Source organism: Helicoverpa armigera, chromosome 25 (genome assembly GCF_030705265.1).
Source record: "Helicoverpa armigera isolate CAAS_96S chromosome 25, ASM3070526v1, whole genome shotgun sequence".
NCBI lineage: Eukaryota > Metazoa > Arthropoda > Insecta > Lepidoptera > Noctuidae > Helicoverpa > Helicoverpa armigera.
The window spans coordinates 1,587,789-1,605,486 of NC_087144.1; the positions used below are offsets into that span (position 1 = coordinate 1,587,789).

At 34.5% G+C, this 17,698-nt stretch overlaps 2 protein-coding genes across 2 annotated transcripts in view; one reads left to right on the forward strand and one right to left on the reverse strand.

Annotated features, from left to right (window-relative positions):
• The window catches only part of LOC110377103 (serine protease inhibitor dipetalogastin), a 58,787-nt gene extending 52,689 nt beyond the window's left edge, over positions 1-6,098 (reverse strand). The window contains exon 1 of the mRNA XM_064041504.1: positions 5,939-6,098. The gene's annotated coding sequence lies outside the window, so the exon portion shown is untranslated. The remainder of the gene's footprint in view (positions 1-5,938) is intronic.
• A 5,883-nt stretch (positions 6,099-11,981) lies between these two features.
• LOC110377110 (facilitated trehalose transporter Tret1) lies at positions 11,982-17,626 on the forward strand. Its single transcript, XM_064041439.1, has 8 exons — positions 11,982-12,142; positions 13,969-14,198; positions 14,535-14,855; positions 15,144-15,249; positions 15,536-15,610; positions 15,701-15,918; positions 16,464-16,646; positions 17,339-17,626. Exons 1-8 carry the CDS (start codon positions 12,106-12,108, stop codon positions 17,588-17,590), a joined length of 1,422 nt encoding a protein of 473 aa, XP_063897509.1. The 5' UTR covers positions 11,982-12,105; the 3' UTR covers positions 17,591-17,626.
• Positions 17,627-17,698: the final 72 nt, after the last annotated feature.

A 17,698-nucleotide genomic window follows, 5' to 3' on the forward strand; every position in this document is an offset into this window, starting at 1 on the left:
GTAAGTTGTAAGTATATTATTAACTTAACGTTATTTAATCAATGAATATAGAGATTAATATATGATGGAGCTCCAAGTGTCAAGGACAAGAAAAATGGTAAAGATACTCCACTAACACTGGTATACATAACAGAAAAAGAATAAGTTTGACTACTGGCGTTAGAAATCATATTAGCACAAACAATAAAGATCAAAGTTATGAACAGTTTCACTATAAAAATGATAAGGAAACTCATAAACTTAATATGAAAGCACTTAAAACGGAGCTTTTTGTCAATGATTAAAAACTTCACCGGCCGTTGCATATTACTTCGAAAAAAACTCCGCAGATTCATGAATATTTAATCTTATGGTAAGCTTAACGCTTTGTAGTTTCCTGTTGAACTTATTTTTAGACTTATGCACTTCAACCGTTAGATTCGCGTAAGTAACATAGTTAAACACGTTTTTTCTGCCTCTGTATTATGGTCATTCTGCTTGTGCGAGCAAATTTTACCTGTATATAAATTCTTTTTGCGTGTTGCTAAGGCCTAAGTACTGTTAGTTGTGTTTGATGGCTTATATTTGTAACATTTACTTAGCTGGTGTATTCAAGTGTTAAGGATTACGTAATACGAATTTGACCCAGTTTTTGGGTCGAAGGTTTCCCTTGCATCTTTTGATAGAACACATTTTTCTAGTTACGATTACTTTATAAAACGTTTCTACTATTCCGCTGCTGTATCTCGCCCGGGGAAATAAGTTAAAGATGGTGATGGTCAAAGAACAAAAATAACTCTTCACTCGTCTGACTATCAAAAAGTCACGATTTCTCTACACCAAAAGTCTGACAAATCTAAAATACAAATTGAATTGAAAATACACTCTTCAAAAAAACTTTCGATAGAAGGAAACATTGTCAATTCACTAGTCTAACCAGGAATTGTGTAAGCAGGCTGTATGCTCATTTAAAGAATACTGGTTCAATCTGACGGCAAAACTATTTGATTGAACCCAATTTTACGGTCCAAGTGAACAAATTAAGTATGGTTGCTTGAGCACCATTTATATCAAAAGTATTCTTGTAAATGTGTGCTGTGTGTCCATTACACAAGTTACTATTTGAAACAGCTAAAGCTTTTGTTAAAGGATACTTTAATTTCAAGTAGGTAATGATGAAATCTAAAATTGAATCTAGCATCTCGTCCTGTTGGCGAAACCAACTAAAAAAGGTTTGTTTCTGTAGCAATGAATGATTTCTTTGAAGATCATAATTTAGATATGATTCCAGTAAAATCATTTAGTCTATTTCTAAGACTGCTTTTCTTTTTTGTGCTCAAACAAGCTAAGAATCTTCACCGGTAATTAAATCTCGATCACTATCTCAAATCTTGTGAATTCCTCAAAACAAGGCAATGGTGTAGATCTTGTTAGTAAAAATAATAATACAGTGGTCACCATCGAGCATGAAGATTTAGAGGTAACTAACAACACGCAACATGATAGTATTACAGTTAATGCTACCGTCATTATTCCTACTGCGTTGAAATAAGTCGTTAACTTCGAAAGTATATTGATTTGATTTTAATTCGCCCACAAGTAGTGGATGAAAGCTGTGATTACACTAGACAAGGTTCAGACGTTCCAATTCACATACAATTTGCGAGGTGATTAATTGCATGGATCGAACCAATTCCGTTGGCTCAATTAATTATACGATGAAGTATAAATTTACACCGATATCATCAGTGATCACTTGCCTGCATCCATCGCTGGAAGTTTGCATGCTATCTAAACCGGAACCACTAAAGAGATGGACAGCCTCTAGACTTTCTTCAGATAAAAAGATACAATCGCAGTGCTTATTAAAGTAGAAAAAAATATTGTGAATACTCCCGGAACCAAAACCAAATCACATTAAAATTACAGCAAGATAACAAACCTTAATCAAAGATCTTGTCACTGGACGCGATAGATCAAACAAAAAAGCAGAAACCCATCAAAACTAAACAAGAGAATTGAATTAAATCAATTTGGTCAATAAAAAGGTCTGGTAAGAGAATTTCTTGCTCCACATTCATTCAATTGATATCAATAAGTAGATGAATTAATTCTTAACGAGCATCGAGAAATTACTGGGGAGTGACCCCGAGGCCCCAATGATGCGATTAAGGCCATTCACTGTATTCATACACCTTCGTCTTGGTACACCACATTAGGCTGATGATGCATGCTTTCTAGTTTTATTATATTAACTTCTAGAGTAGCAACGTCTTTCCAAGTTAAACGTAAGTATATTTCTGACAGGTTTATTCTTTCGCTCTTCAGTTTATCTTTGTTTCAATAGACAGTGTGCGCATAACTACTTATACTCATTAATTTTAATTTCAGCTTCTTCAAGTAATAAACTTTAATTACACAAAAGATTTATGTTTTTTTTTTATATCTTTCAAGATACCTTCAATCAGTATTAACAGAAATAAGCTATGAAGCCAGTTAAAACTTGGTGTTCTTCCCATTACTTTAATATTTTAGAATTTATTAACAAAAATGTTATTTAAACTTAAAGTATACCGCTTAACCAGTACCACTCTTGTGCAGAAATAATTTGTACGGCAATAATCTTCAAGCTCCTTTTAAAGTAATAGAGACAAAAAATGAAGATTATGATGTACTCGTAAATAATGTCAAAAAGGGAAACGTAATAAAGACCCAAATAAGGCTAACACACAGTTACTCAAACAAACAATAAAATAAACCACGTTTGGGAATTAAATTATTACTTGCAGTTAAACCAGCTGTGTTAGCAATGTGGGAGGTATCATTACAAATCTATCTCCTTATCGCGGTATAACAGAAAAGAAAAACGAAATAGAGCTAAAAGAATATACTGAAAAAAGAAAGACAAATAACAAGAAACATATTGCAATCAACCTAAAGTATAATGAGCCTAATGCATTCGTAGAAACACTTACTAGATCGTCAACCTAAAAACGCTATTCACATCAAACCAAATCCCTATAATTTAAACACACAAGCATGATTCACTTGACCTTTCAATATCAGAGAAAAGGATCATAATATAACAAAAAGAGTTTAACAATATTCCAATTGTGGTTCAACTGCACACCGTTAAGATCACAGCAGGTTTCTAAGACGCCCAAAATATCAAAATCATTTAAAAACTGTGTCAAAAACTGACCCAAATCTTGTGAACAATACTGGTCATTTTTTTGCTTCAGTCGATTGCAGCTTCGAAATTTTTTGAATAGGATATCGATCCTTATTGATCGATGTAACGGATTTTTTGTCTAATATTATGATAGACAGATCTCTTGGATCATTATTAAGTTTATTATGTTTAAGTGATGATATTTAGTTGTGGTTTGTTAAATGGTCAGTTTTTTTTTCGTATTTTATTTCCTGTTCTTTATCTTTCTTTCTGATAGGGTCACTATGCCTCATGTTCTTGCAAATAAGTGTCTTTACTTTCATTCCTTTCTTTGCTACCACCTACCTTAGTCAATTCTGTATATATACTGTAAGAGTGATAGCACTATCCCAACAGTAATTGACTTCCACATATTAAAAGAACTTCATTAAAGGACCAATTAAGAGCCCAAAAAAAACGAAAATCTCCTAAAGAAATACTGAGAAATTTCTCACACGCCAAAACTAGTTACCTTTTTACGATTTAAAGCTTCCATTAACAAACTTGAGATCCCAAGCTAAGATTAGTTCTTAAACACTTGCTATTTCAAAGTATGGATGACTTTGCTCTAAGATTACTCCGACACTACAGACTTTTAGTCGGCCGATTGTCGGTTCAGGCTCATAAACCAATATGAAGATGAATGGTAGTAAGCACATTATAAAGATCAGTTATTTGGCCAGTATCAGACCTACTAAAAACTTTGATTGTCATCAAGATTTCCTTTAAAAAGAATCGAGCCAAGCTTCGGTTTAAGTGTCGACCGACTGTTTAGTCTACAGTTCCAAAGTCTAGACATCTTTGCTCTAAAAGTGATATTTCTAGTTCCAACGTGAAGTTAGATGAGTTTTTTACGACTTCCTTACTGCGAGCATCAGCTGCTGGCTATGACTGCGTTTGGAAACCAGATTCTAGTAGTAATGACTGATGGGCTATAAATTAATAAACCCATTCATCAGGGAACGTAGCTGGCGCAAATCCTGGAAGCAATTTCTAGGCAGGACCGGACAAGAATGGCTTCTAACATGGATTTTGTAAATCAAATTCATTGGTTATACCTTCTTTATTTAATAATACAGTAGCTATTTCTGTATGTATGTAAGAATGTAAAATCTATTTCGAGCAATACTTGTCTTGGTTACTAATTAGAACAATAATTTCAAATTGCTGCAGCTTTATCTATGTATTTATAATGGGAGAAGTTTTTTCTAGGTAACTAAATGTTTGAAATTTTTAGTACTCTGGGCCGACTGTCATCTTCACAAACATTTCTAAGTTAAACTCTGTCTTTACTCAACCACAAATTGACATTGACCTTATAAACCTACACTATCCTTTCATCAAATTCTCCATCATTTTTTCCCCACCATTCCCAGACCAGTGTTGCCATCATCAAATCAACCGCACGCTTATTATATTGTTTCTAATGCTAAAATTGCCGTGTCTAGCCGCACAGAGATACCGTAAGCAGTCTACGGCTAGAGTAATGCTCATAAATGATTTGTTACCAATAAACCACGGTTTGTGATCATAAATTATGAAGGATTGATAGTGTGAATGATTGGGAAGCTATCGGTGTGAATAAAGATAGACTGATAGATATGCTTGCTTGGATGAAGGAATATGTGTGTATATTGTAGATGATTTTAATTTGAAAGATTTTGAAGACAAATAAGACAATTATGTTATAGATGAATTTGTTACTAGGCTTTTGCATCATACATACAATCTTCAAACGGGAGTGAATGTCTGTTACGTACCTGCATCGCTTCATTAAAGAGTTAATTACCAAAGTTACATTACAAAAATAAGTAACTTGATTAACTTATTTGACTAAAGCCAAATTATCCATTCATTAGACTTATGTGATCAACTGCTTCTTTGATTATTTTGTATCAATTAACCATTATTTCATTTAGAACGTCTTTGCTAATATCGATCTCTTTGTCAGTGCAAATTCGACATTACTTTCAAAAGCTCCAACTTAGCAAAAAGTTCAATCAGATCCCTCTTTTGATTTATTTTTGTTATTAGTAAAAAAACAATTTCTAATTTTGTTTCAAAATAAAAAAAAATATTTGACCGCAAAGAAAATAGCAAATTTAAAGCAAGATTAGCGTAATCCATATTCAAATTCAAATGTTTAAAATAAGAATAAAGCTGCCAGTTTTAAAAACAAACTTAGCTTCAAACCTCGTTTTGCGTTAATAACTTTTTTTAATGGGTCGTCTTAGACGACAGTATTCAATGGGTATCATAGATTATCCATGGCTTTCCATGAATACCAATGTGGGTAATGAGCACTACAGAACTCGTTTGAGATTTAAAAAATAGGCCTTTTAAAGCTCAGGTTAACTAGACTAAGATTCATTGCTACTTTTTTTTTTGTTTGGTGCGTTTATTTTTGTCTGTGTGAAAGTGTGTGTAGAATTGTGATAGTTTGAACTTAATTTAATTACTCTTTTGAATTTGCTTTTTAGCTTTTAAAATAACTTATTTACTAATTGACTACCTATTTTTTTTTTATTAAGATTTCATCGTATTTTTGTTAAATACACTATCGGTAACTACACTTATATTTTCTGTTAACCTAAACTTTTTCTGAAAGCGTTAATAAAAATAAAAATTCAAGAGTATGTTTTTCGTATAAATAATTTTTATAATTAAATTCCCTTTCTTTTAATCACACCATTAATTATTTTTCCTTCATCCTTAATCTAAAAAAAAGTATAAACATTACAAACTTACTCAAAATAATTCCCAATACACGCTTGAACACACAAACACAGGCAAGTTCCAGCGAAATTCAAATTTGAAACGCTCAAACGCGATCGGAACTAGAAAGGGCGTGAACACAAGCGGTTCCCTCCGCGGACGCCTCGCGACTGAGTCCGCGGTCGCTTCACCACAAGCTAATATATCTCGTATACTAGTTTTCATCGTCTTTCACTGGTTTAGCTTCGAGTCGACGGCCACCACTTTCTGGGTTAATGAGGAGCCTGACGGAGCCCGCGCTCGCCCGTTTTCTACGTTTTCGAATACGCGTCGGGTGCCGAGTGGTTTTCGAACTGCTGCGTTGCTATGCGCTCCTGGTACATCATTGATTGATTATTTTTTTTTTGAAAAAAAAAAAACTTGAGATGCTCACTGTACTTTTTTCTGTGGTTTTTGGATCACTGTAATTTTTTATCAATATCAAAAATTATCCGAAACAGACAGTCAACAAGACAGTTTAAAATACCTTTCTAACAGAATCAAGAGTCCCACATTACGATTGTCACCTAAAGTTAATTGTATTTGCTATTGTCGTCTCACAATGCACAAAAACGTAATAAAATAGTTTTGAAAGATAGTTATTTTGGAATTGTGAACTTTCATCATCATCTCCCATTGATATGGACCGGTTGGAAGCGTCCCGCAAGAATTCACAAAGACGATGAAGGTATGGGTCACATAATAAATATATTACACGAGTGAATTCATGGGAAACAAATTCGACCAACAACTGCAGGCAATCTAAAACTGCAAGAATTTAACAGGCTTTCAAACATTTAAATGAGATGGACAAACGATCTCAGAATAACAAACACAGAATTAACTGTAATGATCCATAATACTTAGCTTAGATAAATACTTACATACGTCTTACAGTTCTTACTAATATATCTGATACTAGCTTCCTATAGCGGCTTCGTCCATCAATGACAAAAGTACCGATTTTGAAATATTCTTCTTCAAAGTCAAAGTCAAAGCTCTTTATTCTGAGAACATTGTTAGGTTACAAGGTGTTAATATAATTATAATGTTGAGTTTCACTATGCCCTGCTCGTAGAGCGTACAGATATACTTAGGAGGTACCTAATACTAGGTAAAATCTATGTATATAGTTATTTACATTATCTTTAGAGGTATAATATGCTAACACTAACAAATCTTATTAAGACTATAATAAATCTAACTAAACTTATAATAAAACATAACAGAAAATTTAACTAAAACTTATATCATCTAAATACTTCTTCGTTGATGCTCTGCTCCTATTGGTCTTAGCGTGATGATATATAGCCTTCCTCGACAAATAGGATAAATATCTAACACGAAATATGTTTTCAAACCGGACCACTAGTCTTGTAAACTGTCTGTTTGTGAAATTGTACAACAGTGCTACAAAAACCTTAATGAGTATTCTAATACCATAAGTAATTTTGAACTCATAGCATTAATGAAGGTTTTTAATCTTTCGCGATTTGGACACATATTTATAACCGATGGGTTCTTAAACGCGATATTTTACTATCTGCGATAGTAGCACTGATTCCTGAAATCTGATTTTAGAATGTACTATATTAATAGATTCCTAAATGTACCTATCTACAGGTGAAAAATATGGGAAACAATTGGGATTTTGATGAGTACACTCAAGAATAAAGTTTATTATTTCTCTCTGGAATCGAAACGGGTAAATCTCAGTCTAATAAGGTCGACCTCTTCACTTGAGTCGTTTTTTTTCCTGAACCATAAACATTCTTCATTTATAACGTTGTTAGTTTATACTATATTTTTGTCAAGTTTTTAACTAAAGTCAAACTTATTTTCTTTCATTGTGAGACATTTTGTAAGAAATATTAATCTCACATAGCAACCAATAACAAATCTTACAATTGCAGACTTTTTATCATCAGGTGATCTCAACTTTCATAATCATTACTTAAAACTTATCAACGATTTAACCCAACAAAACGTGCTTCAGTTAATTTTATCTCAACCTCACAGTTTATTATCAAAACCGTTAACAGAATAACTTCTAACAGCTAAGGGATTGTAAACTACACCAATCTGATCCCGTGCCAGTTAAACTTAACCAATTAAAGTTAACCAAATATTACATATCGGGTACCAGGCATGCAGAGACTAAAGGAGCGTTAATAACATTTCACAAGTTGTTTTGTTTTATGTGTGTACTTTGATAAAGGATAGAGTTTTGTTTATTTATGTTGTCCTAGTAGTTTGTAAAAAGATTAGAAGGCGTTGTAAATAAAAAAGATTATGTTTTTTAGGCAATAAACAAGAATAGGAGAAAATATTTCAGTGTCATAAAGTATCGTATCTTTTTTATATTTTTCAATACTTTTCATTTTATTTTCATAAATAACTATATTTAAATAACTTTAATTATGACCTCTAAAAAGAACAGAATAATTAAAATATAATTTTAAGAGTAATTCTCTTGCCTTATGTACTCATGCATACAAAACTTTACAATGGCTATAGTTTTTTATCCTTTTGGGATTAAAATATAGCAGACATGACAAAGCAAAAACATACCTTACCTAATATTTGATAACACAAAAGCAATAAATATTTTGGGGTTTTCAAAAGCCGCATCTGAACATCTCTTTATAACTTGACTATCATTTTGTTATCAGTTAACAGTTTTCCCGACAGATTTTATCTCATTTTTTTATTGTTTTTATTGTGGTTGTAAGCAGTTATTACGTTACGAATTTTATTATTTACTCGTATAGTACAGTTTTATAATTTCGTCGGTCTTTATTTTGCGTCTTGTAGCTTTCCAAAAAGGTATTTGAACGCTTACATAGCGAAAAAGTATTGTGATAGGTAATTTTTTTGACCTATCTAACACTTTTAATTATTTTGATAGCTTTTCCTACCTATTTTACTTATCAATTGTGGTTCAAAATGGCAACGCAATTTCCGAATTTTTCACTTAAGTTAAAATTTAGGCCTTCAGCGAACAGTAAACGAACAATTCAAGCGCTATTAGTAGATTGAAAATCTAACGAGAAATTACTCAAAATTCCCATACCCATATGACCCGAAAAATAAAAACATTCGAATCAAAGAACCCCGTTCGTTGAAAAACGCCAAACCCACAAAATAATATTTCACAATAATTCTGGTTAAATATACATATACTTATGTTAGTAAATCTAATAAATTCCAGCCTCGCCTGCCAGTATTTTACTCATCATACATTATAATGATAGTCATGGACTTGTCAACAGTGAAGCAAAAACGGTTAATTTCCTCAAGTATTCAGAATCTGCAACATACAATTTTCACCATGTAGCTGAGTGTGAACTGTCAGTAAAATGATAATTATGATTAGAAGCTCTAAGGGCTTACACATGTTACTGTGGCATTACATAAGGAGCTCCAGAACGAACAGAGTTGAGATTTGTAGTAAAAGTCTTTTTTGTGAGTATTTTGTCAATCCTTTCCGCTGTATCGAGTTATTAGGCGATTTTCTAACTTCAAAAAAACGCTTACCCGAGTCTCAGGCTTACAGAATTGGGATCCGATTGACAGCTAGCTGCTGACTGCGACTGCCGACCGCACTTGCCGTGACTTCCTACCGTCTTTGCATGAAAACGTTTTGATTCGAAGCGGCAACAGCACGTGCAGTCGCCCTCAGATATCGACCGATTTCATGCAGTCGCTGCAAGTGCGGTCAGCAGTTGCAGTCGATAGCTAGCTTTCAAAAAAGCATCTTTAATCAATAGAGGTATCGTGGCTTAAGAACACAAATGATTTATTAGTATAAAAGTCCTTAAATAAAGAATAAAAAAAAATGATTTATTAAAGAAAAACGACAGACATAGCCGAGTTATGTGACAAGTATCACAGTAGTATTTAGAGGTTGTAAAAGAACGTGTATCGTTAGTAAAGAATGAATGGGTTTTTATAATTACACCTGCATTATAACAATTGGTTTCTTTAATACACTGGCTTTAGCTTGCAAATATCTTGTATGCTTTGAATTGTAATTTGTATTATTTAAAGAAACATGACTTATTCATCTAATTGAGTGAGCGACAAGTTTAATCAACTATGAAGCCCTAGTGTCAGAGTTTTCTCAAATCCGCTTGACGGCCTCTGACGTGGAATTGTAACAACAACCGTTAATGTGATAACTTTGTGTAAATCTCCTTTTCGTAATGCTCCTTTTTACAAATATCTAGCTAGCTCGATATAAGTAAAAAGGAGCAAATCTTTTTCAAAGAACATAGGAGAACGTACAAAGTCTAAATATTTTGCTTATCACACTACTTAAGAAGGCGACAACTTTTATCACAGTTTATTTTTATAATACTACAATGTTTTGTGTGAACAAATAACGTGAATGTATATCATTATGTACATATTTTTATTTATATACTAGTATTATTTCAATAATTAACATGTTCTTTCTTGTTTCTCTTCTCGTGGCTAAGTTACAAACATCCAAATCGAAGGTCCAAAAGTTAGTAAGTAGTCAGGCTTTTTCTAACAGGCATGTTTATAATAGTTAGAACTTCTAAGACTTCCTCCGCGTCAAGTTTGGTTATATTGCGTTTCCAAGAGAACTCTTCAAAAGTCCGGGATAAAAACTATCCTATGTTCTTTCTCAAGGTCAACTCTATCTCTGTACCAAGTTTTATTAAAATCAGTTCAGTGGTTTAGACGTGAAAGCGCAACAGACAGACAGACAGAGAGTTACTTTCGCATTTATAATATTAGTAGGGATAGGACTTTGCAGGCTCTTATGAAGAGTTAGTGTTCAAGCACTGGAGAAGAACCAATAAGAATCTCCATGAAGTAACGAAATCGATGCTGAGTATAAAAAAAAAACAGAAAGCATCCTAACATCATAAGGTCCTTTTAATTTAATACTGTCCCATCCATCCTCCGAGCCTTTTTCCCCAACTATGTTGAGATCGGCTTCCAGTCTAACCAGATGTAGCTGAGTACCAGTGCTTTACATGAAGGGACTACCCTATCTGACACCCTCAACCCAGTTACCCGGGCAACCCAATACCCCTTGGTTGGAATTGAATATTGTCCCCTAGCAGATTTTTTGGAAGACTGAAAAAACAGGATAATGATTACTTTAATAATCTTAAAACGGTCGGTAAAATAAAGGAACCGGATTTAACTGGACGTAACGTGTCTCGGTTATCAGATCACAGTCGTGGAATAACAAAATGGCTCCACGAAGATATTTATCGTAGAATCAGCAATTCTAAATCTACTGCTTAGCAATATTGAAAGAAATTGATATGGAAGTGTACCGATGCAGTGAAAAGTAGGCTAAGTTTATTTATTTATGTTAATAACGACTGATTTTAAAAAGTGAAGGAAAACATCTCGAGGAAACCTGGACCATAACGTCTGAAATCATCTATCCGCATTGAGCAAGCGTGGTGGTTAACGCTTAATCCTTCTCTGTGTGAGAGGAGGCCCGTGTCCAGCAGTGGCGCGATAGAAGAATGATGATGATTATTTATGTAATTGTATGTTGATTGGATTTCCTGAAATTTAAACAAGGGCTTTAGGGTTGAGGTAAAATGTGCCCTAAATCTGACAGACTTACAAGCAAGTCATAATAATCATTGTTACTCTCTCCAGGTGTATAGACTGATGTCATTTAAATTGGAGATGCCGTTTACTGAGTACATTACGGCAAAAATATAAGGTTGTCTATCGGAATCCGTAATCTTTGAGTGCATATCATAAGGAATAAGGATTTTTAGTGGGGTCTTTTATGTGTAGCGTCTTCTTTATATAAATTTAACAAAAAATACATAAAAATACCCATAAAAGGAAGTATCTCACCAGAATTTCGATACTAATCTGTCCCATAACCTAGCTTTATGATCGACTCCAGCCACAAATCACGTTGGTGCGTAATCATCTTTACAGTCTAATGGCTAATCCACTCTCATTGTGTTTATGTTTGCCTAGTACATCATATCATTATTGCCCAGAAGATAACGAATGATATAACTAAAAAACGTATTTTATTTACTCGCCAGTTAGTTGTGTGTCTGGCCAAGAATTGGAAAGGTCCTGAAAACAGGAACAAAAGATTTTTTTGTATTTTTTTCGGTTGTGTTTCCGTTGAAGTTTTCAAAATGGGAGTGTTGTATCAGATTCTTGGCACGTTTATGAGTGAGTAATTTACATTTACCTAAAATAAAAGAAACTAGCATTTCTAAGCTATTCAGGCTCCCTTTTAGACCCCAAATACCTAAAATATGTATATAAATAACTGTAACCACTCTATAAACAAAACATCTACCACCAAATCGAAAAAAAAGGAAGAGTAAAAAACCTACATACATAGCGACGTCTCAGAGTGAAAACTTCGTAAATGCAAAAACTTAACTGCTGAAAACTGAACTTAACTTTTTTGGAAGGATGAATTAAAAGTAGAATGTTCTTTGCGACAGTTCGTTCTAAGAAACGCAAAAACAATTATTGAGCAAAACTTTAATTTTTGAGATTTTCAGTATAACACGACGATAAGGGCCCATCAAATCTTTTTTAAAGCTCTGCGACTAAAAAAGTTTTCTACAATAAAATACTATCATAATGCGTTCAATATTTATTGCGATACCTTGTAGATCACTTTCTTCTATTCGGATTAAAGTCACGATACTGCGCTCAATACATTGAGTATCGGGGTTTTCCAGACATCAATCACATGCACATTTTGATCTGGCGTACAGAACTTTTTGTTTCTAAATAATGTAATATTCGTGGGGCAATCTTTATTCTTTCTTTCTTACATTGAAAATGATGTTTAAAACAACGTTTAAATACACACAGATTTGGTTGAAAATGTGTCCAACAGAGTACACTTTATAATCAGGATAAAAGAATGGAATAATCCTCCCCGGAATAGAAGGGAAATAAAAATTAAAGTCTCTGTACATGTATCGGTTCTCATTGTTTTCCAAACAATTGTTGGCGATCTTAGGCCTAGATTCCATCAAAAGTCCTGCGATCGTAACAAATGAAATGAAACATACTAATATCATCATCTCCCGAGCCTGTACCTTCCAGTCTAACTGAGTGCAAGTGATTACTAGTTTTTTTACTAGGAGCGACTGCCCGGGCAACCCAATACCCCTTGGCAAGAATAGTTGTCACTTCCTGGCTTCTAACCGCCCGTAATGGCTGCCAAAAATTATCAATGACAGCAGCAGCATTACTGTTACAAATTATAATTTGAATGTGTATTCCCAGACAGTATAAGTACATGCGCTTAGATAAGTAATGCAGATAAATAAAATTTATTGTATTCATACAAGTGCGTAACACTGATTGTAAAGTTTACAAGCGTGTTTATTTCTCTTCCGAGATAATCTTCAATGTTCTGTCTCTTAAAGAAAAAGCTAAGCTACTTATTTAAAATAGTTGATGACTATAGATTTTTGCTATTATGCGGTAAGTACGTAGTACTTTATCGTATTTAATACAACTTCCTGCTACTTATTACAACAAACCACAATAATTAAAATTATAAAAAGATTGTAATACCGTAATCACGGTATTGGCTCGTCAATACCGGTATTGACAAAAGACCAAAATATATCCGTGATCACGGTATTACGGGATCCCGTAATACCGGTATTGAAAGCCCTAGTAAGTACCTAAAGTTAAAAATATCATATGGAAGTAACTCATGTAAAATCTATTACAATATACGGATGCAACGCAATACGTATACGGCTGAATTCTGAACGCCAAAAATATTCGGTGGCTGATATTTTTAAATAGTAACAAAAGCAGATTTTCATCTGAAATAACTTTGCTCCATAAAAGTCGGCTGCTAGTCACTGCGCAACAAGCAAAATGAGAGTACAAACAAAACCAAATGTTCAAAGAGGCACAATTTACGTGAACTGAAAAAGAACGGTATTCAGTTATCAAAAATCTCAAAAATATGAAACAGACGCCAATTTATCTAAAACCAAACTGTCTTTCCACAGTAAGCACCATGGGTGTGAACATGGGCGTAGTCTTCGCATGGCCAGCCTTCACCATAACCCTGTTCCAATCTCAGAACACCACGCTATCCAGGCCTATGACGGACACAGAAATATCATTGCTGGGCAGCCTGTCTTCGATAGGAGCGCTGATCAGCACGCCAACGGCTGGCTATATGCTGGAGAAGCTTGGCAGAAAGTATTGTTCCGTTATGAATTCTTTGGGGTTGCTTGTGAGTATATTTTCATATTATCCATAATATTGGTAACAGTAGTATGATAATAGCATTTGCGAAGTTAAGTTGTGAACTAAAAAGTACTCACTATAAATGCTAAAACCTTAATCCTTATTATGATGGCATAATTAATGCCTTTCTGTTGGTATTTATGAATATCCATAATTATTAGCTACATGTTTATTTCAAAGAAATTGAAAAATTCTGTTATTCTTTCTTTTCGACATATTCTTTTTTTGTGTTAACTTATTTGAGTCGCCCGAGTCACTTCATTTAAAAGCCTCTACGACATTCGCCGACGACCGACTTTACTTATGTTTATTTTGTCCACAGCTTGTCTGGGTCATATTAGCCTGCACCAAAAACGTAGAAACAGTTCTCGCTGCCGTCTTCCTCTCTGGTATCGCCAGTTCTGTCTTCTTAGTAGCCACGGTGTACATCAGTGAGATCTGCCAAGACTCCATCAGGGGCAGCATGACGGCTTGTAATATGATCTCCTACGGTTTGGGCATGCTGCTCTCCTATTTACTCGGAGGAATCTTGGAGTACCATGTCATGTTATATGTTGGCGTTACGATGGGAGCCCTTGGGACTTGCCTGCTGTTTGTGCTGAAGGAAACCCCTATACATTTGATGAGTAAAGGGAAGGAAAAGGTAAGAATATGTTTTATTTAAGTATAGAGATTTGCTAGGTCTTGAGCATGAATGTGGGATGTAGAGGAAAAAGATGACCAAAGACAGTAGACAGATTACACGAAAGACTACTTGGGAGATAACGTAAAACAGAAAAGTATAGAAGAAGAAAACATGCTGCACCGACCCTAAATAAAATTAGGATAAGGGCAAGAGGATAATGATGATGGAGCTTTTGCCAGGATTAATATAGGTAAATATAATAATATCATCACTGCTATATTCATCAAAAACGTGTTATCTTTTTAGGAAGCAGCAGAATCGTTAGCATTCTACAGAATGTGGAAATTAGATTCGAAAGAGCTCATAGAAGAAATTAACAACATGAAGCGAGCTTTGAACCCAGATCTTAGTGGTGAGTACAAAAAGTTCAGACAACTCGCATAATTAGAAGGTTCCATTTATTGGGTCCTGAACTTTTTTATATAGACTCGATGCTGCAAAGTACCACTATTATGCTTTCATTTAATCTTAATGGAATATTAAGATTAAATGACCTATACAACGCTACTGACAATGCCGTATGCGTAGCGAAATATTGGGCCTCCAAAATTTAAGTTGCCATCGACTCGCCAAGAAGAAGAAGAATGGAATATTGATTGCCAACAATATTTAACCGTTTTATATATTTTTCCCTAAAGATGACACTCCAGAAGAAGAGAAACTACAACCTGAAATGAAATCTGCTGAGAAATTATCACTATGGCAATTCATTAGTAAGTATCCATTTCTTTCGCGATATTTTGACTGTAGCTCTTTAACATTATCTTCTTTTATCTACTAAAATACTATTTCTATTTCCACAGAAAAATCAAAGTCTTCTCGCCGAGCGTTCTTCGTGAGCTTAGTAGTAATGACAGCTGCAATCTTCCAAGGTTTGATTGTAGTACAAATGTATGCTGAACCTCTGTTCGTGGAAGCAGTGCCCACTGCCTCTCCATCATTATGCAGTGTCATGTTGGCAGTGGCTACGGTGGTAGCGGGGATCGTTGCTGCTTACCTCACTGACCGGCTTGGGAGACGGGTGAGGCTCTTTTGTTTTATGAGCTCCTGGTACTTTCACAGAAGTGTTGAAAGATGGAAACGTTTGTATTTGGAGAAAACTAAACTTGTGAAGGATAATTTACTTCAAGTAAAATGAGGCGTGACAATAAACTTTCATTGCTTACGACAAAAATTATACCTCATGGTCTCGAGCTTATATGTATACATAGTTTTTAGGCAAAATGTTCAGTGTCAAAGTATCATCATCATCATCATCATTTCAGCCATAGGACGTCCACTGCTGAACATAGGCCTCCCCCTTTGATCTCCACAGTGTGTCAAAGTATATACGAGCTAAAATCCTAGCTGTCTATACTATAAAATCAAAATAAATATTTTTTAAACTGTGAGTCAGTCCAATCAGTGCATGATTATACAGCTTTCATTTCCGCAGTTCCAACCACGTCCTATACGACACAACTTAATGAGACCTAATAATATGCTTATCTATCTTTACATCAACTTTGATCGGCTCAACAAGTCAGTTCTCCATTCACTTAATTTGTTTATTTATTTTCTTCACAGCCCCTAATGATCTACGCATCCCTAGGCAGCGGTATCAGCTGCGTGCTACTAGGAACGCAGATGCAATTCCACTGGGGTCCCAGTTGGGTTGCAGCAGTGTTTATGTACCTGTTCGCTATATTATACACTTGTGGAGCCGGGACTGTGCCTTTTGTGTTACTGGCTGAACTGTTTTTGCCTGAGGTGGGTAATAACATAATTAAATAATATAGTAAAGAAGTATGTCTAAGATATGTATGAGAGCTACTAGAATTGGTGGCTTAAGAACTGCTCTTCTATATTTGGAGTGGACTATTTAAAAGCTTTTTTTTCCTGAGAACTTTTCACAAGCATTTTTTCATTATTTAATTTGTTGAAACGTTTGTACTTGAATAATGCGTTTATAATCGCTGAATAATCTGAAATAATACGTAATCATAGTCGCAAAAATCTCAATACCTATTTATTTATTTATTTAACACTTTTGTACACATAGAACACAAATAAATAATAGGAAAAAATTGTACAAGGGCACAGCTTATCTCTAATGAAATTTCTTCCAGCAGGCCCGTTATGGGAGAGTTAGAATAGAAGAGATAGGTACAGATAGACAGTGTAAAAAGAATATATTTACATATTAAGGCCTGGTTACACTGGTTACCGATAAAGTGTCAGTTAGTTATCTGCTAGAGAAATGTTGCTAATAATTTCTACTATCTGAGTTCACTGAAACCAAAAGTTTTTTGTCACATACGTTCCCGAAAGGATATTAAACACTTTTTCAGTAACCCAAGAAACTTACAACTAGCCTTAAGGGCCAGTTTCATATATGTATTTTCGTAAAAATTCTTCACTAGCCACTCATAAGATTCTAACTTCAAATTCCTTCTTTCCAGGTAAAAAGCTTATTCTCCATGGTCCTAGTAGAATACGTGTGGCTTTGCAACTTCGTGATCCTCTTCATCTTCAACCCGCTCCTGAAGGCGGTCGGCTGGGGCCCAGTGTTCTACATCTTCGCCATCATCTGCTTCCTCAGTTCTAGCTTCTGTGTGTTCTTCTTGCCGGAGACCAAAGGCTTGGATGTTGAGGCCATACAGGTGCTGTTCACTTCGAAGAGAAAGAGTAGGAGTGTTCGGAGTGTATGTTAGGGTAGGGTTAATAAATTATTGGTTATTTTTAAGGATTTGTGTGTTTTATTTGGGGATTTTTCCAATAATACATACCTGCGTCATGTAACTATACCACTCTGAAGTTAG